The sequence below is a fragment of the Capsicum annuum genome, chromosome 5, assembly GCF_002878395.1.
Source record: "Capsicum annuum cultivar UCD-10X-F1 chromosome 5, UCD10Xv1.1, whole genome shotgun sequence".
Classification (NCBI taxonomy): domain Eukaryota; kingdom Viridiplantae; phylum Streptophyta; class Magnoliopsida; order Solanales; family Solanaceae; genus Capsicum; species Capsicum annuum.
In genome coordinates, this window is record NC_061115.1 from 204615471 (window position 1) to 204643198 (window position 27728).

General features: G+C 32.0%; 2 protein-coding genes across 5 annotated transcripts; both read left to right on the top strand.

The window, feature by feature from the left end:
* Window positions 1-1736: 1736 nt before the first annotated feature.
* On the top strand, window positions 1737-12890 carry LOC107871125. Of its 3 annotated transcripts, none has more exons than XM_016717927.2 (11): window positions 1737-2058; window positions 4248-4290; window positions 4587-4640; window positions 5882-5945; window positions 8409-8465; window positions 8677-8783; window positions 8880-8918; window positions 9716-9804; window positions 9891-9969; window positions 11665-11712; window positions 12483-12890. In XM_016717927.2, exons 1-11 carry the CDS (start codon window positions 1871-1873, stop codon window positions 12561-12563), a joined length of 849 nt encoding a protein of 282 aa, XP_016573413.1. In that variant the 5' UTR covers window positions 1737-1870; the 3' UTR covers window positions 12564-12890. The 3 variants fall into 3 exon arrangements, with proteins under 3 accessions (XP_016573413.1, XP_016573414.1, XP_047268629.1); XM_016717928.2 differs by having other exon boundaries at window positions 1952-2058; window positions 4248-4304; XM_047412673.1 differs by lacking the exon at window positions 1737-2058 and adding an exon at window positions 2582-2596 and having other exon boundaries at window positions 4247-4304.
* Window positions 12891-15742: 2852 nt separating this feature from the next.
* Window positions 15743-23248, top strand: LOC107871124 (protein trichome birefringence-like 33). Of its 2 annotated transcripts, none has more exons than XM_016717926.2 (6): window positions 15743-15946; window positions 18322-18532; window positions 20365-20536; window positions 20654-20853; window positions 22107-22265; window positions 22717-23248. In XM_016717926.2, the coding sequence occupies exons 1-6, from the start codon at window positions 15763-15765 to the stop codon at window positions 23054-23056; spliced, it is 1266 nt and encodes a 421-aa protein (XP_016573412.2). In that variant the 5' UTR covers window positions 15743-15762; the 3' UTR covers window positions 23057-23248. The 2 variants fall into 2 exon arrangements, with proteins under 2 accessions (XP_016573412.2, XP_016573411.1); XM_016717925.2 differs by lacking the exon at window positions 15743-15946 and adding an exon at window positions 17249-17502.
* Window positions 23249-27728: the final 4480 nt, after the last annotated feature.

Below are 27728 nucleotides of genomic sequence, written 5' to 3' on the forward strand. Positions count from 1 at the left end.
CACTTGTATTTGTATATTATAGTTCACACTTGTATTTGTATATTATAGTTCACATTTGTATTTGTATTTTATAGTTTACACTTATATTTGTATGTTATAGTTCACATTTGTATTTGTATTTTATAGTTTGCACTTGTATTTGTATGTTATTTTCGCATTTGTATTTTATAATCCGCACTTGTATTTGTATTTTATAGTGCACACTTGTATTTGTATGTTATAGTTCGCATTTATATTTATATTTTATAGTTTGCACTTGTATTTGTGTTTGCTAGTTCGCACCATCATTTATATTTTACACAATTCACACTTTTATTTTAAAAAATTATTTTGCATTTGTATTTTATAATTGACTGGACATTATATTAATATTTTATGATTTTATTTTATTTGTATTTGTGTATTATTTTATGTGCACTTGTATTTGTAAAGAACCATTTTGTATTTATATTTGTAAGTTGACCACATATTGTATTTTTATTTGTAACTTAATTTGTTTTATTTGTTTGTAGTTGGGAAGTTCATTTATATTTTTAAATAATTATAAAAGAATTTTTATTTTTCTTTCTATGAATACTAGTATTTATAAAATGATAAATTATACAAATACAAATGTTACATTTGCATCAAATGATACATGTTTATATAACTTGAACCATACGCATACAAAATGATACTTGCTTATATACAAATACAAATGATAAATTTGAAATACAAATACTATATTTGTGTTGAATAACACATTGCATATTTATATATTTAAGACTCAAATAAATATAATTAATCCATGTACTTTTTTGTAGACAAATATAAATGATAAATTGTACATATTTACGATTAAATTATTCAACTATAAATAATAAGTTTATTTAAAATATATAGTATGATATAAATAAATGTAAAATATAAAAAAAATATATAAACTATAAAATACAACAACAACAATAAAAAAAATGAGAGGAAAAAATACTCTCTCCATTTAAAAAAGAATGACCCCTTTCCTTTTTTGACAATTCTTTAATTTCAACTTTTCACATGACATGTTTATGATCACAAGATTAAAGGACATTTTGGTACATTTGACATAACTTTAATTTAAGGACGCAAGATTCAAAAGTCTTCTTTATTTTCTTAAACTTTGTGTCAAGTCAAAGTATGTTATTTTTTTTTAAACGGAGGGAGTACAAAAGAAGAAAAAAAAGAAGGAGAAAAAATAAAAAGGAAAAAAAAGAAAAAAAGTGAAAAAAAGAAAAAAGAATGAGAAAACAAAAAAAGAGGGAAAAATGAAGAAGAAAAAGAGAGTAATAGAAAACTGAGCAAGAGAAAAAATAAATGAGGGATAGTATCAATTATAATTAGGAATAATTAATATGTAAGAGGGAACTATAAATTAATTAATTAAAATTTAGATTAAATAAAATAATTAAAAATTTATATTTATTAAATTATATAATTATCCCAAAAAGAATAATATGACACAACTTAACCCCAATACCATAACTTAAAAATATAAGTATAAATAAAATAAATATTAATTACAATTTCTTTCATTTTTTTAATTATTTTATTCTGTCTTTCTATTAATATATATAATATAACCGACATATATATAACATTCCATTAATATGTTAAAATTTTATAATATATTTAGGAAGTTAAGATTTTTTATAATATTAAAAATATTTGTGTAATTTTTATAACAAATAATATGAAAAAGTCAATAAATGAACCCAAAGGGACACATCCAAACCCCATGGGTTCATTTTTTCCCTTTACCTGACCGCCCCCCTCACCATCACATCAAGATTCAACAACATAAATTCAAGAAAAACTACCTTCATATTGCTTATGTAGTTACAAGAATTCGAAAATGGCAATTAGTGGCACTTGCCCAAATCTCCCTCCACTCATTCTTCTTCTTCTAGTTGTTCCATTAATCTTCATTAGTTCAGTGTATGCAACATGCCAGCTGAGTTTTGAGGAGGACAATAAGGTTTACACTTACAGTTTAACAAAACCAATTACTAATTACCCTCATGGCATCCTTAGTGAAGATGGGTATTCTCTCTTTCTCTTTCTACTTGCTCCCACTTTTTTTTTTTTTTTTTTTTATTAACTCATACTTTTCTTGAGTTGATTTCTCACATGGTATAAAGTCAATTTCTTTGTTGGAAAAAATATGAATCAATAACATACCCCGTGTAATTCTACAAGTGAAGTCTGGGGAGGGTAGAGTATATGCAGAGCTTACTCCTGCCTCGTGGAGATAGATAGGTTGTTTCCGGTAGGAAAACAAATTGGAATCAAGAATGTGAAATAATAACTAATAAGTATTAGTTGAGTGACCATGTGAGAAATCAACCCCACTTTTCTTTTAGTTTGAGATTAATTCATTAGCTCATTTCATCAATTTTAGTCTGAAAGCTTTATATTGATCCAAGAGAAAATCAATAAAGAAAGTGGCTTTCTGAGATAAGAACTATTAGTTGAGTGTCCATATGAGAAATCAACCCCACATTTCTAGTAGTTCTGTATTAATTCATGTAGCCCATTTAATCAATTCGTAATTTCCCTCATGGCATCCTTAGTGAAGATGAATACTCTCTCTTTCTATTTACTACTTGCTATTTTTTATTCACTCACACTTTTCTCGAGCTGATTTCTCAAACAGTCACTCAAGTAATAGTTCTTATGTCAGAAAGTCATTTTCTTTGTTGAAAAAAGTGTTATGCAGTGTAATCATAGAAGTGGTGTAGGGGGGAGGATAGAGCGTACATAGACCCTACCGTTACCCTTACCTCATAAAGGTAGAGATAGAGAGATTGTTTCCGATAAAAAAAAAGTTGGAATCAAGAATGTGAAATAATAAGTATTTGTTGAGTGACCATATGAGAAATCAACCTACTGGATAGTTCGAGATTAATTCATGTAGCCCGTTTAATCAATTTTAGTTGGGAAACTTTATATTGTAACATGTGGAAACTAGTGCATTGATCTCAAACTAAAAAAGATGTGGGGTTGATTTCTCAAATGGTCACTCAAGTAATAGTTCTTATCTGTGTAAGGCACTTTCTTGTTGAAAAAAATGTTGAATCAAGAATCTGAAATAATAAGTATTAGTTGAGTGACTATCTGTGGAATCAACCACATTTTCTGGTAGTTCAAGATTTATTAATGTAGCCCATTTCATCAATTTTAGGTGCAAAGATATATATATTGATACATGGGAAAACTAGTGTAGTAATCTGCTGAAATATGAGAAACAATAGTTGATGGATCTCAGATTGATAGTGAAGCATGGTAAAGCTAGTGCAGTAATTTGATGAGATATGAGAAACAATAGTTGATGGATCTCAGATTTAGTGAAGCATGTTAAAGCTAGTGCAGTAATTTGATGAGATATGAGAAACAATAGTCGATGGATCCCAGATAGATAGTGAAACATGGGAAAGCTGGTGCAGTAATTTGAACGGATATGAGAAATGATATTTTTGGATTCCAGATTGATGCTTATTGATTCTATCATTTTACAATATAATGAAAATGAAAATTGTCTTGCCAATGTGGGAAAATTTGTTTCATAAATGCGATAGTTCTTAGCTAAGAACATAGCATATTGGACACTTCCTTTGCTTTAATTTGTTTGCCTGATTTTGATTTGACAACGAGTTTAAGAAAGTAAAGATTTTTTTTTTTTAATTTTGTAGTCTTAAACTAAAGATATGTGGAATGTCCTAAATTGCCCTTTAATCTTATGGCCTCAAACATGCCATGTGAAAGTTAGAATTAAGTAGTTGCCCAAAAGAGGAGAAAGAGACGTTCTTTTCAAAACAGACACAAAAGGAAAGTAAGACAAACTAATTGAAATGGAGGGAGTATACACCAACTTGTTGGGATTGAGTCCTGGTGTTGATATACTTACATTAGGTTTTGGGTTTGTCAGGAGTGTTTTATTTTGGTTAGAGACTTGTATGTCTGTTTAAGGATAAGTGTGTGATTTAGTGAACTCCAATTCCAAAGAAAGAAAGAACTACTTTGCCTAAAGGACCTTATTTAGTGTTTGCATAAGGTGGACTAATATAGAGAAGAATAGATAGCAATATTCTTTTGTTAGTTTGTAGTGGGGTGGCATTTTCACTAGAGGTCTCTTTCATCCATAATTTCAGGTCAAAGAAAATTCTGCTGATGTTAGTTTGTTGTGGGATGTCATTTTTACTAAAGTACTCTGTACTTGTACATAATTTCAGGTTCTACAAGGTGGCTGTTAATGGGACTGTGCTATGGTTTCAGGTTGGCTGCATCAGGTTACACTGTCATGCTTAGTTTGACTTTCAATTTTACAATGGATTTTTGAAGCTTACTCGTTGACTATTTAACTATGTACTTTAAGTATTTTATATGCTCCCCTTTATAAGAGGGAAAAAAGTATTAGCATAATGTAGTTGAGCTGTAATACGGTTAGTACAAGTGGTAGTTACAACTTGTGATGAGGAAAAAAAGTTTTTTGGATGTTATTATTGGTTATACTCGGAAACTGCTAATACTTCACTGAATCTCACTTTGTTTCCTCTCTGTTTATGGAGCAGCTTTGTGATGCAATGATTTTCAACCATGATCCTCCTACCTGTGTCGAGTGTGGGGTAAGTGCTTGCCAAACTATATCTGTGATTCTTTGCCAATTATTATTGCCAGAGGAGATTAAGTTGTTCTCTAGTTAACCCTATGAAATGTAAATTATCATGTGCGACAGAAAATTAGCTATCCTTCTTATAACAATAATACTCTAATAGCATCCAAACTCGGGAATGCAGCAGAATAAACAATATATTACTCCCTCCGTTCCAAAATAATTAATTGTTAGAATATGACACACATCTTAAGAAAAAAGACAGAGACATAAATAGTCATGTTTTTCCATTTTTATCCTTTTCAAACTCCAAAACATTTGTAATGATCATTGGAACTCAACCTTGGGAATTCAATTAATGAAGGATAAAATTGAAAAAAAATTCTAACATCTATCTTGAATAATGAGCAATTCAATTATTTTGTAACACTAAAAAATACTCAAACAATTCAATTATTTTGGAACGGAGGGAGTAACATGCTAAGATAGAGGTAAACAGGACCTTGATGGCCCTAAAAAATCTCTCAATGACTATGAAACAAGTTATAGATTTTGGTAGTTGTTCTCGCCTTGGTGGACAAAGTTACTTGGTAGCTGTTGTTGGTGGGAGCTGGTAGGTATCTTGTGAAATTAGTCGAGGTGCGCTCAATCTGGCCCCGACACCATGTTTTTTTTCGTTTTTAAAGAACAAGTTATTGATTTTCTTACTCTCTTTTGAAAAATTCTACGATTATTAGAGTTTGGCTGAGTATAATACCTTATAAATTCATTTTTTCCAGTTCTTTTGAAAATTAGCGATTCTATTGATTATCGTAATATCATAGATTTAATATTGACTAGTTGACCAATATTTTGGATTTGCCACTGGAAATATATACCGTCATTTGTGGGTATCTAGGGGCGAAGTTTTGACTTTTTGAGGACTATCAACTATGCAAATAGAAGTTTATGTTTGGCTGAAACATATCGAACATTAGAAAGTAACCAAGATGTACATAAATGAAGTTTATTTGTTATTATCTTTGGTAAAGCATCTTCAAGTGTTTATTTATCACATGCAGCTCGGACTTGTTAGGTCTATCAACCATGTATTGGAATACTCTGTCTTTTTAAATGTGAAATTTAAACTTCTTGACTTTGATAATGATTTCAGAAATGTTAGTTTTCTTTAATCACCACATAGACAACTCTACCAGTTTAAAAAAAAAACCAAAAACATAGACAACTCTAACTTGAACATGCTTACATTTGCAGGACTGTGGTGGTATTTCTCGTTGCGGGATGGGTTGTAGTGCCCTTGTTGCTAACACTGTTGGAGGTAATACTCCTGAAGTTATGGATATACGGGATTCCCCTTTCACTTCATTAACAACATTTACATCATACATGTCTTGCCTTTTTTTTTTTAAAAAAAAAACCTACATTCTTGTCTTTATTTTACATACATCCTGTTCTGAAATTGTCCTTTCAAGTTATGGTAGAGGACTGCTAGGTCAAGAGATGTTAAATTTCATTGTAACATAAATGGTTTCAATGATCGGGTGTGACAAGGAGAATACCACTTTCCCATCATGACCCAAAAAACCAAAAGGAAAGCTTTTTCTTTTGAGTTTTTATGTACCCCATATCCAATGGATTAAGCAAGATTAGTATGTGAAAAAGTATGTGAGAAATTGTCTTGTCCATATGTCTGTCTCGTACCATCTTAGGAACCAAAAGCTATGGCGGGGTTGTGTCTGTTGTTACAGTTAAATGTTTGATTGCAAAAGCAATTCATAAAAATTTTGAAGTAAAAAAGAGGGGAAGGTACATGCACATTTTGGATCTCCATATATTATTACACTGTAGAAACTTTAGCTGCACTCATATAATTAGTCCGTAAGCGGTAAATGATGTCATGAAATATATGAGGATAGAAAAGCATGGATGCAAATAGAGGTTCGGAGGTGTCTTGGATATTAGATTGGGATGGCTTGTCAAGTTATTAAATGCTATATTAAGAAGTGGTAGGATGCCCTTCAAGTGGTGAAAGAGTACTGTGGTTCTAATTTATAAGAAAAGAAAAAAAAAAATCCTTAGGCAAAACTGATTTTGTGACAAAAATCTGGGCGGATGACATATCTCTTCAGGTCCATGTTGCACAAAAGAATGACACACACAAAAAAGATTGTCACTGTGTCAGGCAAATGATCGAGTAAGACTAACACCTACAAGTTTTTTGTCAATTCGAATAACTTTATGAACATCAGTTCTGGAATTGCTTTCTGAACAATGATGTAGTCCCTTGCCTAAAAAAAGTTGGTTCGCTTTGATTGATGAACTATTCCCTGGAAATAATATATCAGATAAACAACAATGGGTTTCCAGTTGCTTGTTCTCATGAAAGCACGATTGGACGGTGAATTACTCAATTATTGTTAAGAGTCGAGTCTGTAAAAGGCTTATTGATGAAAAATAAAGCAGATATGCTTATGAAATTAGTTCAAAGTTCTAATATCCAATACACATGCAACAAGATAGGAACACACAATATGCGTGCTCCAACTACAGAACTCTTCAGAATATTGTGTATATAAGGAGTAAATGTTCTGTTAGGGAGTTCATGTACATCAATTTGTAGATTTAGAAAATCAGTGAAGAGATTCAAAAGAATATTATTGCCTAAGAACAAAATCTAGTCCGCACATGAGAGGCACATTGAAAAGTAATTAGTAAAATGTGTCTTGTGGAGCATCTTTATGACATAAAAATAAATAAAAGCATCAACTAACTACAAGTTTAAACTTTTAGACGCGACATTTCACAAAATTTATTGAGTACAATACTAATACGTGGCCTAAAAGTTCTTCCTAGCTAGTTAACAGATGCTACATGTGTCGGTTGAATGCAGAAAGTGCTAACAACTTGCGCCTCCACTGTACAGTAGCTATTGATTTGTGGAGTGTGTGTTACTTTATTTTTGGTGTAAGCTGGTCATGCCATTCAGCACCAAAGAGGCTTATGTGAGCTGGAGTTCCTGGAAAGTTGATAAATCCATCAAGAAAATCTGGTCATGCTTGTACTTTTATGGTGTATTTCGACAGAAAGAAACCATAGATGTTTTAACTAATTCATCCTAATCACTTCCTGAAGTCTAAATGCTTATCTGTTTAGCTGGTGCAATCTGACCCCTCTTAACAAACACCGACTTTTTTTTTTTTTTTTTTTTTTTGATTTTATCAGCTCCTTAGTATTAGCTTAATCTTTTGTATTAGAGCTGATTCAATCTCTTTTGTCACTTTTCACATCTTCTTGATGCCCTTAATGATCCTAATTGTATACGTTCTCTTCTTCTCCAAGTCAACTATTCTCACTTGTCTAGTAAAGTTTTACTATATTGATTGCCGAAAGAAGTGACACAGCTAAATGGCATGAACATTTGGGATTTTATTCATCCTCTGTTTAATTTATGCATGTACCCTGTACTCCTGTAGTGTATGAACATCAGTTGGTACATCACCATTTCTCTTCAAAGGGAATCTGAAGAAGAATAAAGAGGTATTATCTTCAGAAAATCATGTTTAAGTTGAACATGGAATAAATCGTATATTCAACAAACAGATGATATGTATTCCTTTCCCCTTGTGTGATAAAGCAAAAGAATTCGTTTATACTACGCCAAAATGGTGTGATCTTTACAATATATCCTGAGCGCATACATTGACTCTTCGAAAATCTAGCTAACTTTACACATGTTGATTCTTTGTTCTATTTCCTTTAATGGTTTGTATGGTTAGTGTAGGTTATCCCGTGTGCACTACTCTTGGATATTCATCAAGTACGTCCTTTGAACTCATTGGTAAGAATCCTTCATTTATTTTTTTCAGATTATAGGAGAGAAGTTATTATCACTTACTTGTTCTTGTTGTTGTTTTTAGGTATGCAATCAGTAATTACGGATCTGTGGCATTTTTTTTTCATGCAGATAGTCTGCAATCACTCTTGGAGTGAAATTTACTAGATTAAATTGGAAATGTTAATGCTTTTTCTTCCGTTTATTAATATGGCAGACAAAGAGGATCCACTCAAAGGCATCATGGCTAAACTATCTAATAGAGGGCCAAAGCTCAACTGTTCACTTACTGTGTCTATTGTATGTGATACAAATGGAGTTCAAGTAAGGGCTTGTTTCCTTTGTATATCTGCTCTACTTTTCTCCAATGACATTTCATCGGAATTTGGTCAATGATTTTCTTTTCCATTCCTTTGCCAGGGTCCTCAGACACTTGAATTAGTTGGGACTTGTGATTATGTAAGTACTCTGAATGTCCATGTTTCTATCTCATTATGAAGTACTTTGTGTCACTCGTAGTCATAAGGATACTTGATGCCATTATATTATGAAGAGGATCTTTGTTAATAATATACGTAAGTTATTTTTTTTTTCAACTGGCAATAAGGCAACAAGACTTGGTATAGACAGTCACATTATGATGATTTCTTATAATCTAGTATGGTATAAAATGGACCTGCAAATCAAAATTGTTAATATGAATAGTGATGCAAGTAGTCTTGGAGACAGGAGGCACTTTGATGGGAACATTGAAATGACGTTGGGTTGATGTGGGGAGAATAGTTTCATAGTAAGGTGCTGGATGAAAAGAAAGAACCCTTCGGCAAGGCATTGATCATAGCAGTATATTTTCTGGGAGCACTTGTCTTTGGATTGAATACTAGTCCTAGGCACCAAGTCAGTGGTTGCTTGTTCGGTGTGAAGTGTCAGTGGTTGCTTGTTCGGTGTGAAGTGTCAGCTTGGGGCATGCTGCTGTCTGCTGTTCTAGGCTTGGTGTTAGGCTGGAGTCCTAGTCAGAGTGCGCGTCTTGTATGTAGTTCTTTGGTGCTAGGTCAGTTTGGAGGATTAGAACTCAGCAGTCCTTATTTAAATATGCATTGCATTCTCAGTTTTCTTTCCTAGTTTGCATCTATATGAAACAAAAATCGGGTGCATTCTTCAATCTTCTCTGTATTTCTCGTCCTGTTAACTTTGTCAAGAACCTTGTTCTTATGATAGTATTGACGTGGAGTTCATGGTTTATTTTTTGTCGGCAGGTTACACAAATACATCACCCCTCTGGCTGTGCAGTGATTATATCCTCTCATGGGAGTGGAATGGGCTGGTTCGGTACGATGTTGATAATGTAAGGTTTAATGGTTAAAAAGCATAGGCTAGGTAATTGAGTTACCTGCTCACTGATTGATTAATTGTTTGATACACACTGCACAGAATCCTATTCTTCTTTGGAGTTTACTTGCTGGGTGGTGCATTCTATCGGTACTACTCTTTGGGCATTCGTGGGATAGACGTATGTTGCTTCTCTTCCTCTCATCTGTCTCTCTTATGCCTTCATTTTCTGTTATCAGAATAGGTGCATGAAGTTCCTAGCCAGACTGCTTTGGCCACAATTTCTTTATTTGAGTGTTGCTGGCCGCTTTGCTTCCCTATCCTCCTTTTTCCCCTTGCTGCAAGACAATAATTCAACTTTCTATTGTAAGTGATTGGCTCAAGATAACTAAGTCGGCACAACATAAAAATCAGCTAAAAGCCTAAAACAAGTAATAAAGTAAAGAATTTTTATGTAATTAAAAAAAAAAATCAAATGTAGTAACATAAAAGGATTAGCAATCTGATAGTAAGGTGGTTATGCAGAGAGCAAAACAAATAGCGTATTAGGATGGATCTAATTTTAAATGTTGAATTCTGGCTAGAGGTGATGTTCTCGGCTTTGGGTTTTGGGGGTGGTGGTGGAATTTTACCTAATAAAAGAAAGGTGTATTATTCGTAAAAGAAAGATGGATGAAAAAAAAGATGCTTTGCAGTAGTGTCTTTTACAAATGATACATCAAGTCTTGTCTTGCTTATCAAAAAAGATGTATTATTATGATGTTATATATATATATATAATTTTTTTTCTTGGTTATCAAAAAATAATACATCTTTTTTGATAAGCAAGACAAGACTTGATAGTATAGTTACAGATTTGGTCCTCAGGGTGGTGAATATATTGAGATATTGCAGTTATAGATGGTGATGCATGGTGGTGGTTGACAGGGAATAATAGTGATGTCAAGGAGGATAATAGCAATGATCACTTGACCTTAAGTTTATGTTGGAGGCAAATTAATCAAATTGGGATGTTAATGATTTGGATTTGTTGCATCTTATTTGTACCATTTAGAATTTTCAAACTTTATTATTGTCTTTGCCATTGACAACAGAAGTGGATGTGACTACGAACTAATGCAAATTATAGTTGACACTTGATGTTGTGCATAAATGTGAAAAATGCATTCAAGATTCCACTCTGTATCTGCATATAGAGAGTTCACTACACTAAAGAATCATAAGATGATTCGTTGCTAGAAGAGGGGAGTGGTAGGTTTTGTCTGTGTGTGTAAGCTTGCAGTTTATGCTCGACCTGTAGTTTGCTGCACCAGAGTACATGTCATTAGTAAGAGTTCCAAATCTTACAGGATTGTTGAAGTTCCTTTTCCTACCTTTCTCTTATCTCTTCCAAATTATTCAGGGACTGAGTAAAGATCTTTTAAATTAATAGCATCATGTCTAAAGGCTTCCTCAGTTCAGGTCGAAGGAGCAATGCCACCATCCACTATCAAACTGGCTGTTAGGCCATTAACTAGATCGTAATCAGTCTTGTCGAGCTTATAAACTGAGCCCAAGTTAATGATGAATTTCAGGCACAACGGAAGAATGTTAAAATTCTTTAAATGTAAACTGTTAACCATTTTACTCGGGAAATAGAATAGGTTTGTTTGGAAATTTTTAGTTACCTCAGGTGTCAGTGAAGTGATCATACTCTTAAGTTTGACCCAATGCCTGAAGATGCTTTGTTGGCTTAAATATTATTCGACCAAAGAAACCTGTTCTTCCCCAACCGAGTGCAGTGTGGTCATTTAAAAATTAAAACTCATTTTGCTTTGTTTGACATTAAATTTGTGCAATGCTACAATCTGATATTTTCCTTCTCTAACTTATGCAGGTAATTCCAAACTTGGAATTTTGGGCGAGCTTGCCACATACATTACAGGTATTGATAATGCTGCGGTCTTATAATAAAATGAGATAGTTGATCTGGTGAAATTCCTTATTTGACTACGATTATGGGTGATTTTGACAGAATTTAAGTCTTGATTGTCCAAATGTCTCTAGTAATGAACCTCTTTCTAGGAGAGATTTGGGGCAGGTTAAGAGCATTAACAGTTGTTTCTTTAATAAGAGAAAAAGGACGCAGTGGGGAGCTTTTTTTTTTTTTTTTCTAAAAAATAGCATTTAGCAGTGTTGCCAGAAATTTGGTATATTGAAAGAACATCCAATATGGTTGCCATGAACAATTATAGCCATAGCATGTCCAAGTTCTAAGGACCATGGTTGCATTAGTTGGGTTTATATTTATTGTCCTATATTCTTTACTTGAGCCAAGTTGTCCTTCGGAAACAGTCCCTCTACCTGCACAAGGATGTTTTAAGTCCGCACACACCACCCTTCCCAGATCCCACTTGTGGGGTTACACTGGGTTCGTTGTTGTTGTTGTATTCTATTCCTCACTGCTTATTTCTGTGCAAGCTGAAAGTTTATGGCTCATGTGAGTTCACAAAGAGGTGTCTTAGTTGAACTGTTGATTGATGGACCGGGAACATTATGCCATAGTCCTCTGCCTCGCCCTCTAAACATCCAAGAGAAAGGAAAAGATTGAGAATAGCCTTCTTTTTGGTGTGCACATAATCTTTCCGATTGGAGAATCCGTTCATGGCTGATCTAACTGAAACTTATCATCACATTTATGTTCTCCTTTTGCAGAGTTCGTTTACATCATTGGTGAGGAGATTTAGAGGACCTTCTCATGGTCACAGGAGCTCGTATTCTCCTGTCAATTTTTGAGCAATAACATGTTAACTACTCAAATGATATGATGAATCAATTTTTGACGTGGATCGACAGTTGACTCTTTCAAGTTGCTTCAAGAAAATCAGATCCTCGTGCTCCTCTCCAGTAAGACGAAAACTAGACATCTTACAACTTGGCTCTTTGTCATGGACCTCACTTCAATTGTTTGTAATTTCTTTGGACACGCTGTCGTTTTGCTATCATGTTCTAGTTGACAGCATTATTTTTAGGCTGTTGGTGCTTTTACCATGAAGAGGTTTTGGATCTGAACTAATTATTCCCACTATTTTTTTTTAGACAGAAGTTCACCATTTTTCGCGATAATTCTTGTTATTATATGTGGTAGTCACCTGAATCTCTTTAAACACACACACATAAAGCGCCTATATCTGCTTGCAGCCAATACAACAACCTAACTTGCACGACATCCAACAATCGAAGCTACTGGCAATCCCGCTGTAGCATCCTCCTATAATAGTTAGCAGTATTGAACAAGCCAGTCATTGGTATGAGGAAAGACATGTCGGCTTTTGAAATGGAAGGAACTCGCTAGGTCTTCAGAACAAAGGCGATTCAAAGTCGCTATTGTTTTATGGATGTCAAGACAACATCAATTCTGAATCTCAAAAGTAGTCCAGGAGTGACAAATATTTACAACATTTGTGTGTGAAAAGGCAGTTTATGATAGGAAAAGCTATTGAGAAGTTTTATTTTGGGTACAATTAGGATTAAGTAATAAGTAGTGAGACTGAAATAATTATGCAATTTATTTTTCTTGGCCAATTATATTTGACATCTTAAATCTTGGTATGTCAACAGGAGTCACCTGCTCCATGTGAGTCACCTGCTCCATGTGAAAAATGAAGTAAGTTTGGAGTTGGTATTGATCAAAGTGTAAACTAAAAATGAAATTGAAATGTTACCTAAAATCTCAAATCACAATCCAACTTCCCAACCCTTTAAACAAATCAGTTGGTACTGGATGTACCTAATTTCTAGGCACTGTATACTTTCACTTGACCATAGAGGTACCACAAAGGTTATGATGAGGTGATAAGTATCCTCCATTTGTTACTAGATATCTCGAATTCAAACTCTGAAAATAGAATGGCCTTTGATAGAGAGTGTTTTACCTCAAAGTGAGAGTTTCTAGTGCGAATTTTAATTATTCGAGTCCTAAAATTGGTATTTCAAAAAAGAAAAAAAAAATAAAGGAGTTGCACTGAAATTTGTGAAACATAATCTGTAAGCGGGGAGTTAAGTCTAAGACTCATTTCTTATTAGGGTATTAAAGTCAAATCCATTCCAATTCTTGATTTACTCGATGTTGAATCTTCATGTAATACAACCCATGCTCTAGACACCTAATCTTCTGCGTGCGGGAGGGTGTTAGAAGTCGGATAGATATCATTTATAAGATGCATAATTGGTCTTCTTATATGATTTTTAATAGTCCTCACCCTTGAATATATAAGTAAATCCTTGACAATATAGAAAGCGTGTGAAAAAAATTACTCCCTCCATTCCATTTTATGTGGCATCATTTGACTTGGCACAGTATTTGAGAAAAAAAAGAAAGATTTTTAAAACTTGTGGTCTACAATGATTCTTAGATATTCCTATAACCGTGAATCATTTCATTAAGGGTAAAGGAAGAATTTTAAAGTTAAATTGTTTCTAATTTGAGTGAAGTGAGATTCTTTTGTGACGAACTAAAATGAAAAGTGTGCCACATCAAATAAGAGCGATGGAGTATATCCTAATCATTCATGAACACCTTCACTTAGAAATCAAGGGAGATCATTGCCTTTGGAGATCCTATGAGCTTCTATCATCATGAAACTTGACACAAGTTTGACCACCTTTTTAAGATAATCAAATTAGGAAAGCTATTGATGTTGTTTTGTTTAAAAGAAACACACATATATAATCAAACTATTAAATTGCACCTGTTAATTTGAACAAATATTATTCACTCTGTTGTAATCATGATTTAGACTTCAATCATATAAAATAGATTTTATTATAAAAGTCTATAAAGATTAAACGCGAAAGGTTAAATTTACCTCTGAACTAATCATTGATATAATATTATGTTCCATTAAAAGTTATGATCATTCATGTCATTGTTGTTACAATTTTGGTTTGAAATTGTCCTTAGTCATTTCACTCGAATCTTAAACACAAGTACAAAGTTGGATCTTTTGCAAATTGCAAGGGTAAAGCTGATCCTTGTTATTATATAATATTGGTCCGTTGGTGACTAAGGAAAATTTCGAGCCAAAATTATATTGACAATGACATAAACGATCCCAACTTTTTAATATGTAAGGTCAAGTTAAACCATTTCACATATTTCTGAGACAAATTTGACACTTAACCAAGATTAAGAAAACAACCCCAAACAACTGAACCACTTTAATGATTAGTTAAATAGTGTTTATTGATGTTCAAGTTTAGCTAGCGATTAATTAATAACCTTTCTATTATAAGTTATTTCCTTTGAATCTAATGTAACAATGATAAAATGAATATAACAACAACAATAATATATTCAGTTAAATTTCGTAATTGAGATATGAGAAAGGTGGTGTATACATAATCTTAACCTTACTTTGGGAAGAGTGGTATATACAATACCGGAGTCAGAATTTTGACTAAAGGAGTTCAAAGTATGAAGCAAACATATGAACTAATCAAAGCAGGTTCATATGTTTGCTTCATACTTTGAACTCCTTTATGTAGATAACTATTATATCTACATAAAATATAACTTTTGACCATGCATGAATCATATAAAAAAAATTTCATCGAAGGGGGTTTGAAAACCCTAGCCTCAAGTTGGCTCCATCCCTGAGTGTATATGCAATCTTATTCTTACCTTGTAAAGATAAAATTATTATATTTGATAGTTCATGTACAAATAAAACTTACCAAAAATCATGTAAAAGAAATACAATAGCGGAGAAGCCCATGCCGAAAAGAAACAATAATGATAACTAGAATAGAAACAAATAATTCCAAAACAACTAATTATTCAATTAACTGGAAATAGAACTAATTAATTTACTTCAACTCTTACCTATAATTTACTTGTATTTTTATTATAGCCCACGTGAACACTAAGTAGATGACTTTCACACTTGACCAAAAGGAAAAATAACAAAGAGACTTCAATTTTTTTTTTTTTTAAATGATGCCACCTTCATCATCTTCTTCTTTTCTGAAAAAAAATCATCTTTCTTATTTTCTCTTTATATTATTACTTTCCATTATTCTTGTCATTTTTCTGTATAGTGAAATATTTAATTCCAGTTTTAGCCAGCTTGATCCCAGAGTTTCCAGCCAACAACGAAATTCCATGTCAAGAAATATTAGTGAGTACTGCTAATTAATTTGCTTTTTTATCATGCATGTTTGTCCAGAGAAATTTTATTTATTTATTTATTTATGTGTCTTTTTTACAGTTTTGGTTTATTTTCTCCAACCATGAGAACATAGCTACCCCCCACACACACAAAAAAAAAAAAAAAAAATCCTCTCACACTAAACTTCAAATTATATTAAGGCAAAATTGGCTCTAGAATCTAGAGTGAGTGGATTCAGTAAGAATACGACTATAATGACATAGAAATAGATATATGGATTAAGGGGTACGTGGTCAGTTGAGAATTTTTCGTTAGAAAATTATACTCTATATTATTTTGAAATAATTTTTCTTTTTGAATTTTTTTGTGTTTTCGATAATAGCCCACCCTCACTCCTTTATTCTTCTTTAGTTAAATTTCATACTTTTTGTATAGAAATTATACTCAATGGCCTTAAAATTGATTATCCTAGAACTTTTGATTCTCGTCTATCGAAATTTTTAATACCTTAACATGCCCAACCTAATTAAGATATCAAAATCAGGAAAGCTATTGGTATTGTTTTGTTTTAGAAGAAACACACGTATATAGTCAAACTGTTAAATTGCATCTGTCAATTTGGATTTACCACAACCACTAAATTTCTTGCATACAAATGCAACTACTCTTTTTGTGGAATGACAAGTTTATATATTACCTAACTATTTTAATTTTTTTTTTAATTTCTTCTTTTTTAGGAAAAAATTATTAGAGAAATATGTATTCATTGATGGCCTATCTTTTTCGAGGATCTACCAAAAATGATCTCTTTACCTTAGAAATATAAGAGTAAGTCTGCGTACACTCTGCACCCTCTCCAACCTTCACTAATAAAAATATCTTGGATATATTATTGTTATTGAATTGATCGCTTCTACATTAAAAAACTGAAACATTAGGTATAACTAACATGTTATTGTTAATCTCAAAAGCTCGTAATTTTAATAACACGTTTTAATAGTTAAATGTAAATATGTTAATCTTAATAAAAGTAAATAGAATCTGTCATGTCCTTCAAACCTAATATGTAACAACTATAGTAAGACAAGTAACGATTTTTTTAAAAAAAAGAGGAAATAGGGATAGGAAAAATGGGGAGTGGATTACAAAGAAAAAAAATCGAACCTCACGAACAGCTAATAATCAGAAAGACAGCAAATAATTCCCAAAAAAAAAATTAATTACGCAGTTAGCTGGAAATAGAACTAACTAATTTTCTTCAACTCTTTCTACCGTAACCTATAATATACCTGTATTTATATTCTAGACCACATGAACTTTGAGTAGATGACTTTCACTACCTAACCAAAAAGATAACACAACTAAAAAAATGAAGCTGCCTTCATCTTCTTCTTATTTTTTCTCTTCACTTCTCAGAAAAAATCATCTTTCTTATTTTCTCCTTATATTATTGCCTTTCATTGTTCTTGTCATTATTCTATATAGTGAAGAATTAAATTGCATTTTTGGTCAGCTTGATCCCAGAATTTCCAGCCAACAACAAAATTCTATCTCAAGAAATATTAGTGAGTACTTCTCGTGAATTTGCATTTTTTGGGGGAAGAGTTTACCATGTATGTTTGTCCAGACAAAATACTTTTTTTTTTTTTTTAATTTGATTTTTATACATTGTGGTTTTGCTCCAAATATTAAAACGTAACAAACCAATCAAAACAAAAAATAAAATTCTCTCACACTAAACTTCAAAATTATTATCCTTTCTTGTGGCAGAATCTGATCTAGAATTTAGAGTCAGTAGAGTCAATATGAGTGTGATTGCAATGACATAACTATATAGATTAAAGGCTGATCAGTTGAACACTTTAGAAAATTATGCTGTGTATTAATTTGAGAATAATTTTTTTTTTTTTTGATTAAGAATGTTTTTTCTTTTGGATAATAGGCTCCCTACCCCTCTACATTTATCTAGTTAAATACCAGACCTTTTCTATAGGAAATTATACCCAATGATCTTGACAGGTGTGAAACTTTCATGTTCAAATGTCAGAACTTGTTAAACTTGAAATTTTGCTCATGAGGCAAGCAAAATTAAAAGCTCTGAACCACCCACCGCAAGGCTATTCTTGTAAATCACCCACTTTTGTGTGTAACAAAGTTTGAACTCATGAAGTGTGCCTAACACAAACATTACACGCCGCAGTCACTAGATCAAAGTCATAGGCCGGCCAAATTATTGTGAATAATAGAAAATAATACTATTGCGTATATAAATCAAATTTTTTACTTCGTATAGATACTTGTAGTACATTAAATCTTGAATACCTTTTTCAATATTCACGATTTCGCCACTAATTAACGATATTTTTTTGAATTTCTATTGATAGAAAAGAACAAGAAGTTACCATTTGTCATAGGAGAGACAAAAGAAGGATGTGATGTGTTCAATGGGAGATGGGTTTGGGATGAGCAAAGGCCTTTATATGAAGAATCAGAATGTCCTTATATACAACCACAATTGACTTGTCAAGAACATGGCAGGCCAGATAAAGACTATCAACATTGGAGATGGCAACCTCATCGTTGCTCTCTTCCGAGGTAAAATTGTTTTATACTGACAGTGTAAATAAGTCAAGTGCACTCTATGCAAAGCGAATTATATTATAAGTCCATTAGTCCAACGATCCATGTAACTAGTGAGCTACATGTTTAACTGAACTATGACAAAATGCACAAAATTTGAACAGGGTATATTGGATTGGATTCTGAACACATAATTTTGAAGCTAATTTGAGTTCTATGATCAATTTTGTTACTTGTGATATTCGACTTACATATTTAATCTTTCGATTAGTAGATTTTATACCCCTTTGTTTCATTCCACTAATACTGTTAGGATTTTTGCCTCGATTTTCTTACCAAATTTTAAGTTTTACTTTTTCTTGTAAGGAAAATAAAAGTAACCATAAATACTTTTACTTTTCCTGAAAGAAAAATATAAAACTTTTTCATATTTGGCTAACCTCTTTCTTGGAGGAAAGATTTTGGACATCTATAAATAGAAGACCTCCCTTCTTATACCAATAACATAATATCATCCACAATGTAGTTATTTAAAGAGTTTTGTTTAGGGAGAGATTTTCTCTCTTATTAGTTTTATATTTTTAATATTAGGTTTTATATGTAAGTCAATTGGTCAAATCATATAATAAAATTATGTTTTTAGTATTGTTTTTGTTATCTTATTTATAGTCTCATAGTTTGCAACTAATAACTTCCGCATGAGGCCCTCTCGATTTTGAACTCAACAAGTGGTATCAGAGCTTACAGTTCAAAGGTCCAAAAGTCTTGTGAAACGAGGTTGAAGACAAGTTCAAGACGGTTCAAATCAATTTGATGATAATGAAGATATATGCCCAAAAAAGCTACATTTGGAGAAAAATTTCAAATGAATGTTCAACAATCCTGCTGTTAATCCATCTTTAAAACCAAAATCAATTTTGAACCCATGTTTATGGACTTTAATTTTCAACCCATACTTGCTTTAACGCTTGGGCTCCTTTCAACTCGTGCATTTATTTTTAACGCATGAGCTTCACTCTTAACCTGTACTCACTTTCAATGCACAAGGCTCCACTTTCAATCTTATCAACTCGTGCTTTTATTTTTAATGCATAGGGCTCCAATTTTCACCCATATCAATTTTTAATCATGGTAAGCAGAATATATGAAGAACGAAGATCATACACAAAAAGAAGACAGATCAAATAAAGAAAATCAAGCCAAAAAGGGGAGATTTGTTAAGATTTTTGCCCCGATTTTCTTACCAAATTTTAAGTTTTACTTTTTTCTTGTAAGAAAAATAAAAGTAACCATAAATACTTTCACTTTTCATGAAAGTAAAATATTAAACTTTTTTATATTTGGCTAACCTCTTTCTTGGAGGAAAGATTTTGGACATTTATAAATAGAAGACCTCCCTTTTCATACCAATAACACAATAGCATCCACAATTTAGTCTTTTAAGATTTTCGTTTAGGGGAAGATTTTCTCTCTTATTAGTTTTATGTTTTTAATATTAGGTTTTATATTTGGCCAATTGGCCAAATCATATAATAAAATTATGTTTTTAGTATTATTTTTTGTTTTCATCTTATTTATCGTCTCATAGTTTGCAACTAACAGCTTCCGCATGACGCCCTCTCAATTTCGAACCCATCAAATACTTCTCAAAAAATGAACTTTTTAAAATTAGAATAAGGAGTGAATTAAAGAACACATTAATTTACTATATGATCACAATTAGAACTGTTCAGACATAAGAAAAATTCAATCACACAATGTTATAACGACAACTAAAATATTGAACGTATGAACTAGCTTTTCAGGTTAAATATTATCATAACGCCTTTGCTAACATAACATGGCAGTTTCAATGCAACACTAATGCTGGAAACACTTCGAGGGAAGAAGATGTTATTCGTGGGCGATTCCTTAAACAGAGGACAATATGTTTCCATGGTTTGTCTTGTCCATAGACTCATCCCTGAGAATGCTAAATCCATGAAAACTGATGGTAATTTCGACATTTTCACAATTAAGGTAATCATCTCTAGCTAAATTTTGAACTTACACATTACAATTATGTTATTAGCACATTTATTTTATATTTACAAAGATAATTTGGTTTATATTTTGAGTAATTTTTTTTTTTTTTAGGATTATAATGCAACAATTGAGTTTTATTGGGCACCATTTTTGTTGGAATCAAATTCTGATGATGCAGTAAAACATAGGATTGAAGAAAGAGTTGTTCGTAAAGGTTCAATAAATGCTCATGGGAAATATTGGCAAGGGGCTGATATAATTGTGTTCAATACTTACCTTTGGTGGATGAGGGGGCCTCGTTTTCATATTTTGTAATTTCCTTGCCTCTTTGCTACTTATTTATTTATTTATTGTTTTTCGACTTTCGTTATTGATTGATGGTTGATTTAGAATTTTTACCACAGAAAGTTAAAATATAAATAAATATACAATTAAAAAAATTAGGTAATTTTACATCTACTATGTACGGTTGGACCTTTCTATAACAGTTTTGTACCTATAACAACAACCATATTTATAATAGTATATTCTTTTTATAAAACTAGTTTAATCGCACGTGTCTCGCAATATAATATTTGATTATTTAAAATTAAATTATTTTATCTATTGTGGAGATATTTAATGAAGTGTAAAAATTTAAATCATTTTTGAAAGATTTTTCATACTTTAATAGAATAATATAAACATAAATATTTTATTGTAAGTACATATATATTTTACCATCAGAAATTTCAAGTGGTTGACGGATCATTACTTTTGTGTTTGTCAGAGACACATTAATTTGAACCATAATTGTGGTACAATTATTTTTATTTTTTTACCTAAAACTTTTTAAAATTTGATACTTCTTAAATTTTTCTTATTCTAATGCTTTTATATTGATTTCTAGATTTTTCAAATCTTCTTAATATCAAATTTAGTTGGTTTAGAATTCATAAACTAATAAAAAAATATTAGTTGTCATTAATTCTGATGAATTACCATAAATATATTTAATTAATTTTCAACTCTTAAATATTAAAAAAATAGTGAAAAGTTAATTTTGTCTAAACTAAAGACTTTTAGCGAAGGACAAAAAATTCAAATAATATTTTTAAGGCATTCACACTTTTAATATATTATTATTATTATTATTATTATTATTATTATTATTATTATTATTATTATTATTATTATTATTATTATTATTACTCCCCCGTAACAACTATCTTCTTTTTTTATAATAATACCCATTTTTACAGAAAAGGAATCTCTAAGATTATCAATAATGGTTCTAGAGAGGTTGTTCTAGGGAGGTTATGATTGCATACATCAAAAATAAGTTTGGCCTTATATCCATTGTAATGATATGACAAAAGGGGTTTGGATGTACCTTCTTACGATCCTCACTTAGCTATTGGATCCAAACATGGGGTCATGACTTAGGAGTACTTGGTGTTTTGGAGTTAAATTTTATATCTAGACACACTCTTTTAGTTCAGAACTTATAACATTTAAATTCTAAATTTACTGTTAATTTTTTATTTGTTTAAGAAAGTAAATTATAAATTGAAATTTTATGAAGGCAAGGGTCTTTTGATGACGAAGACAAAGATATAGTGGAGGTATCCACAGAGGAGGCATATGGCATGGCAATGAAGAGTATGTTGAGATGGATTGAAAAGAATATGGATCCAAAGAAAACCAGAGTTTTCTTCACTAGCATGTCACCTACTCATCAAAAGTGAGGAAAACAATTTTTCCCTCTGTTTTAATTTATTCGTCTTATTTTCTTTTTTAATCTGTTTATAATAAATGACATTTTTTATAACCCACCTTATGAATGGAAATTCAATCCTGTTTTATCTCTTGTTTTTTTTTGCATAATAAAAAGAAAAAACAGTCATCTGCTTATATTTAAAACCATAAAGTTTAAATTTTTAAAATTATTTTCTTAGACTTCGTATTGATTCAAACTAAGAAAAACAAATTGTAACCAATTAGAGGGAGTACCTTTTCTCTTTCCCATCCCGATACGAAAACATCTAAAATGATATATGTGCATATATACTTACGGATTAATAATTTTGAAGCAAAACAATAAATATAATCAAACAGCATTTTGATAATTTAGCCATTGCATTTTCCATTGGAAAATAAAATAGGAGATTCAATTCTTTTTTTTTTTTTTGCAGGAGCATAGAATGGGGAGGTGAATCAAACAAGAATTGTTACAACGAAACAAAAATGATAGAGGATCCAAATTACTGGGGATCAGATAGTCAAAAAGGTATAATGCAAGTTATTGCAGAAGAATTTGGAAAATCAGAAGTGCCAATTACATTTCTCAACATTACACAACTATCAAGTTATAGAAAAGATGCACATACAACAATTTACAAGAAGCAATGGACTAAATTAACACAAGAGCAACTAGCAAATCCATTTAGCTATGCTGATTGTGTTCATTGGTGTTTGCCTGGCCTTCAAGATACTTGGAATGAACTTTTATTCACGGAGCTTTTTTATCCTTAGAAAATTTAACATATTATTTCATATGTATTGATGGTAAATTCAGAGCAAAAAACATAAATCAGTGTGTACCTTAAACTCGCAGTGGAAATTGATTTTGCAACCGAAAAGATCTGCCCCAAGTCTACTTTGAATCTCTTGGAAACAAAGTTGTAGAATCACAAACAGAATGCCTTAATCACTTTTACTGCTTTACTGTTGTATTTTTATTTTTTTGTTTTGTTACTGTTTCTCTGACTATTTACGGAGGAAGAGAAGTCTAATATATTGGGGAAGTGGAACAATAACTATTCCCCCAAATTTCAAAATTTAATTTTTATCTCTTATTTCCCCTCTAATTTTGTCAGATAATTCAAAAACAAATAAAACTGGGTCGGGTCGGGTCGGTCCACATGGGCGACCCATGACTTGTAATTCAACATCTCCCACTTTGCACATGGTGGACAAAACCCTTAGCAGTATAACATCAAAAACATCATCTATTCATACGACAAATAGTTCGTGCGACCTGTGAGCATTTCAAGCTTTACCCATAAGGTTTTACAAGCTACTTATAGGAATCCAATCACATGTGGAAAGAATTCTCTATTAATATGAGGATCTTAATACTCATAATACCCCAGACATTATTCACTACTTCAGCAGTTGCTCATCCGATCCCTCATCCTCTTAAAGAGGTGAACTCGAGTTCATGGTTAACTTTATATACATAATTACACTTGACTCTTATATGGTTAGTGTAATAGCCGGCTTGTGTAAACAAGTTAAAATATTCATTTTAATCATCTTTCCTTTTTACTTGAATCTATCTGTTCCAAATTAACTGTTTTCTTAGACATGCACCGCATTGCCAAATTCTTTATGGCTATTATTAACATGCTAAAGTAGCAACACCGATTGAAACTTCAAGAGATAGTTAAAGGTCTAAGGGTATTTCAATGCAAAGTTAAAATAACTTTTTAGGTCTCACACAATGAAGAAGCAGGGATTCATTCTTCCATTAACCCATTGGTCGCTAAGCACATGTGGTATGAAACACGCGCTACGATGTCATCACCTTATATTGGTGCATGTGTCTCATTCTTTTAGTCATTCAACATTGTACAAATCTAGGTATAGACACCTCTAAATGTCTAACCTAAGTTTCTTTCTTTAATAATCCTCAAATCCATATTATTACAGAAACTCACATCTGACTTTACAAAACAAGTCATTATCTTATGGTGGAACTTTTCTCTTCATATCCCTCGACGTAAGATGCGATTGCTCATGTGAGAGAGTCAATCTCTCGACTTATTCGACACACTATATTAATAAAACACATTTTCACATGCATATGAGATTGAACGTAAATTCAAGATTCTTATATTGATAATAATTATAAACAAGTCATATACAATACATTAACATAATCATATCCTACGTAATCCTAGAGCCATAACATGTTTCTCAAGCAAGTCTCTAGATATCGCCTTAGTAAAGAGATCAACTATCATTTAACGTGTAGGAATCTATTGTAAACTTATTTCTCCACTTGCTACTATGTCTCTTATAAAGTTATACTTAATATCAATATGCTTGGTCTTGCTGTGATATTTAGGATCCTTCATATGCGATAGCCGCTTGACTGTCACAATATAAAATCATGGGACCCTTACAATTCTTTGCGATGTTCAAATGCTCAAAGAATCTCTTCAACTAAATAGCTTCTTGTATTGTAGATGCATAAGACATAACATTCTGATTCCATAGTTGACAGGGCTATACAAGTTTGTTTCTTACTTTTCCACAAAATTGCACCACCATTTAGCAAGAAGGCATAACCGAAAGTTGGTTTTTTATTATACCGACCACCAGCCCAATCAGTATCTGTATCACTTTTTATGGATAAATCGGATCCTCTATAGCATAGTGAATAATCTGCAGTTCCCTCCAGGTATCTAAAAGTTTTCTTTACTGCTTTCCAATGATCTCTTCCAGGATTAGATTGATACCTGCTAACCAGACCTACGACATAACAAATGTCTGAACGAGTACACATCATAGCGTACATCAAACTCCCAACTGCATTGGAATATGGTACTCAAGACATGTCTTCTTTTTCTTTTTCAGTCTTTGGACACATTTCAAGGCTTAAAGTTTCACATATTGCTATAGGAGTATCCATGGATTTGCAACTATTTATTCAAAAATGTTCCAAAATTTTTATTATGTATGTTTCTTGAGATAGACTCAAAATTTCCTTGAATGGTCTCTTTGGATTTTAACACCTAATATATAGTCTACTTAACCCATATCTTTCATGTCAAATGACTTTGACAGCCATGACTTAACAATTTTTATATACTTTAAATTATTTCCAGCTAATAAAATATTATCCACGTAAAGCGAAAGAATCACAAACATTTCATTGGACTTTTTCACATAGATGCAATGGTATTTATCGACCATGGTGAATTCAAATGAAATCACTTTCTTATGAAATATTAGGTACCACTGCCTTGAAGACTGCTTGAGCCATATGTTGATCTGTTTAATTTACAAACCTTCTTTTCTTGGCCTTTAACAACAAAATCTACAGGTTATTCTATGTAGATTTTCTCATTTTGTTCTCCATTGAGAAAAGCGGTCTTCACGTTCATTTGATGTAATTCTAAATCTAAACATGCAACTATAGCTAAAAGTAATCGAATTGAGTTAAATTTCACAACTGGTGAAAAAGCTTCCTCATAATCTATTCCAGCTTCTTGAGTAAAACCTTTTGCTACCAATCGTGCTTTGTGCCTTTCTATTGACCTATCTGATTTGTGTTTAACTTTGAGGATTCACTTGTTCCCAATAGATTTACGCCCAGAAGAAAGGTCAATTAGATCCCAAACTTTATTGATTTTCATGGACTCTAATTCTTCTTTCATCGCTTTTATCCATTCATCTTTTTCAGGACTCGATAAAGTCCCAGTCACAGAATTAGATTCATCCAATTCTGTGGGAGATACCAGGAAGACATAATCCTCAATCTCATAAGATCGTTTAGGCATGCCTTTTGTGGTACTCTTACGTAATTGAAGTTTGATTCTTCAATGGGATTTTGGGATTCACAACTCCCACTTGGACCAAGAATCATTTCTTGTTCTATTGAATTATCAAGTATGTCCGATGACATTATTTGATCATCTGAATTCAGCATTTCGTAAAGAGGCTCATTTTCCTTAATTTCATTCATTTTTGAAAACTTATTTTTCAGGAATGTGACATCTCGTGATTCAATTTCAGTAGTACTTCCATCTTCCAATTCACCAACACATATCCTTTGGAGTGTTTTGAGTATCTTATAAAGATACATTTCTTTTTCTTTTGAACTTAGTTTTCCAAACTTACCAAAACGATCTTTAATATATGCAGCACAACCCCAAGGTCATAAATTATTAAAGTTTGATTTATTACCAGTCCATAGTTCATAAAGAGTAGAAGATACTGATTTAGAAGGTACTTTATTCAATATGTAGGCCGCAATTAATAACGCATCTCCCCAAAAAGAGATTGGTAAATTTTCTTGCGCCATCATGGACCTTGTCATATCCAACAATGTTCTATTCCTTCTTTCGGCTACACCATTTTGTTGAGGTTTATAAGGAGTAGTCAATAGTATGATAATGCCTTTTTCAATACACAATTCTTCAAACTATTTTGACAGATATTCACGTCCTCTATCGATTCTTAATGCCTTTATACTTTTGTTTAATTGATTCTCAACTTCATTCATATATCTTTTGAAGCATTCAAGTGCTTCTGATTTATGAGATATCAAATTGGCATAACCAAAATGCATGAAATTGTCAATGAATGTAATTAAATATGAAGCACCAGTCCTTTCCCTCACATTCATTGGACCACAGATTCAGAATGGATTAATTATAATGGGAATTTGGCTCTTTTAACCTTCCCAAATGGTTTACGTGTAATCTTTCCAGCAAGACAATTTTCACAAGTTGGTATTTCAATTTTGGAGAAAGAACCTAGATGTCTTTCTTTTGCCAATCTATTCATTCGATCTTGCCCTATGTGACCCAATCTAGCATGCCATGTAATTATATCAACATCATTATTACTTAAATAACATAGCATTACACAACGGTCAAAATAATATTCATAAGTTAAAGGATTACAATCTAAAATAATAAAGCGATCATAATGATGCCCAAAACCATAAAAAAATTATCTAGAGTAATTTTTACACAATTACGACTAAAGAACAAATGAAAACCAATATCTAAAAGAACAGACACAGACACTAAGTTTTGTTGAATTTCTGGAGCATATAGGATGTCATGCAACATTAAAAACTGGCCTCCACACAAATCTACTTTGCTAGTGCCAATCCTTTTTACTTTAAGTCTTGCATTATTTCCTACATAGATCCACCTTAATCCAGGTGAAACTTGACGAAACTTAACAAACGCTTCTCGATATCGACTCACATGGTCAGTGGCTCCTGAGTCTATTTTAAGACTGTAACGCCCCGAATTTGGTACCCGAAATGCTGCACGGTGCTCATGACCCCGAAGGACTATAAACTAACCCATGACTGATATCTGTACCTGAACACTGCATAATATATTATATAAATACAGAAATAAAGTCTGAAAGGCCATAAGGTTCAAAACTGATAAAATAT

Excerpts from the sequence above, each read along its gene's own strand:
- LOC107871125 (XM_016717927.2), top strand. The coding sequence starts at position 1,871 with ATGGCAATTAGTGGCACTTGCCCAAATCTCCCTCCACTCATTCTTCTT. Across the intron at positions 8,784-8,879 it reads GTGATACAAATGGAGTTCAA|GGTCCTCAGACACTTGAATT; the intron begins GTAAGGGCTTGT and ends TTCCTTTGCCAG. Across the intron at positions 9,970-11,664 it reads TGGGCATTCGTGGGATAGAC|GTAATTCCAAACTTGGAATT; the intron begins GTATGTTGCTTC and ends TAACTTATGCAG.
- LOC107871124 (XM_016717925.2), top strand. The coding sequence starts at position 17,307 with ATGAAGCTGCCTTCATCTTCTTCTTATTTTTTCTCTTCACTTCTCAGA. Across the intron at positions 20,537-20,653 it reads TCGACATTTTCACAATTAAG|GATTATAATGCAACAATTGA; the intron begins GTAATCATCTCT and ends TTTTTTTTTTAG. Across the intron at positions 22,266-22,716 it reads ATGTCACCTACTCATCAAAA|GAGCATAGAATGGGGAGGTG; the intron begins GTGAGGAAAACA and ends TTTTTTTTGCAG.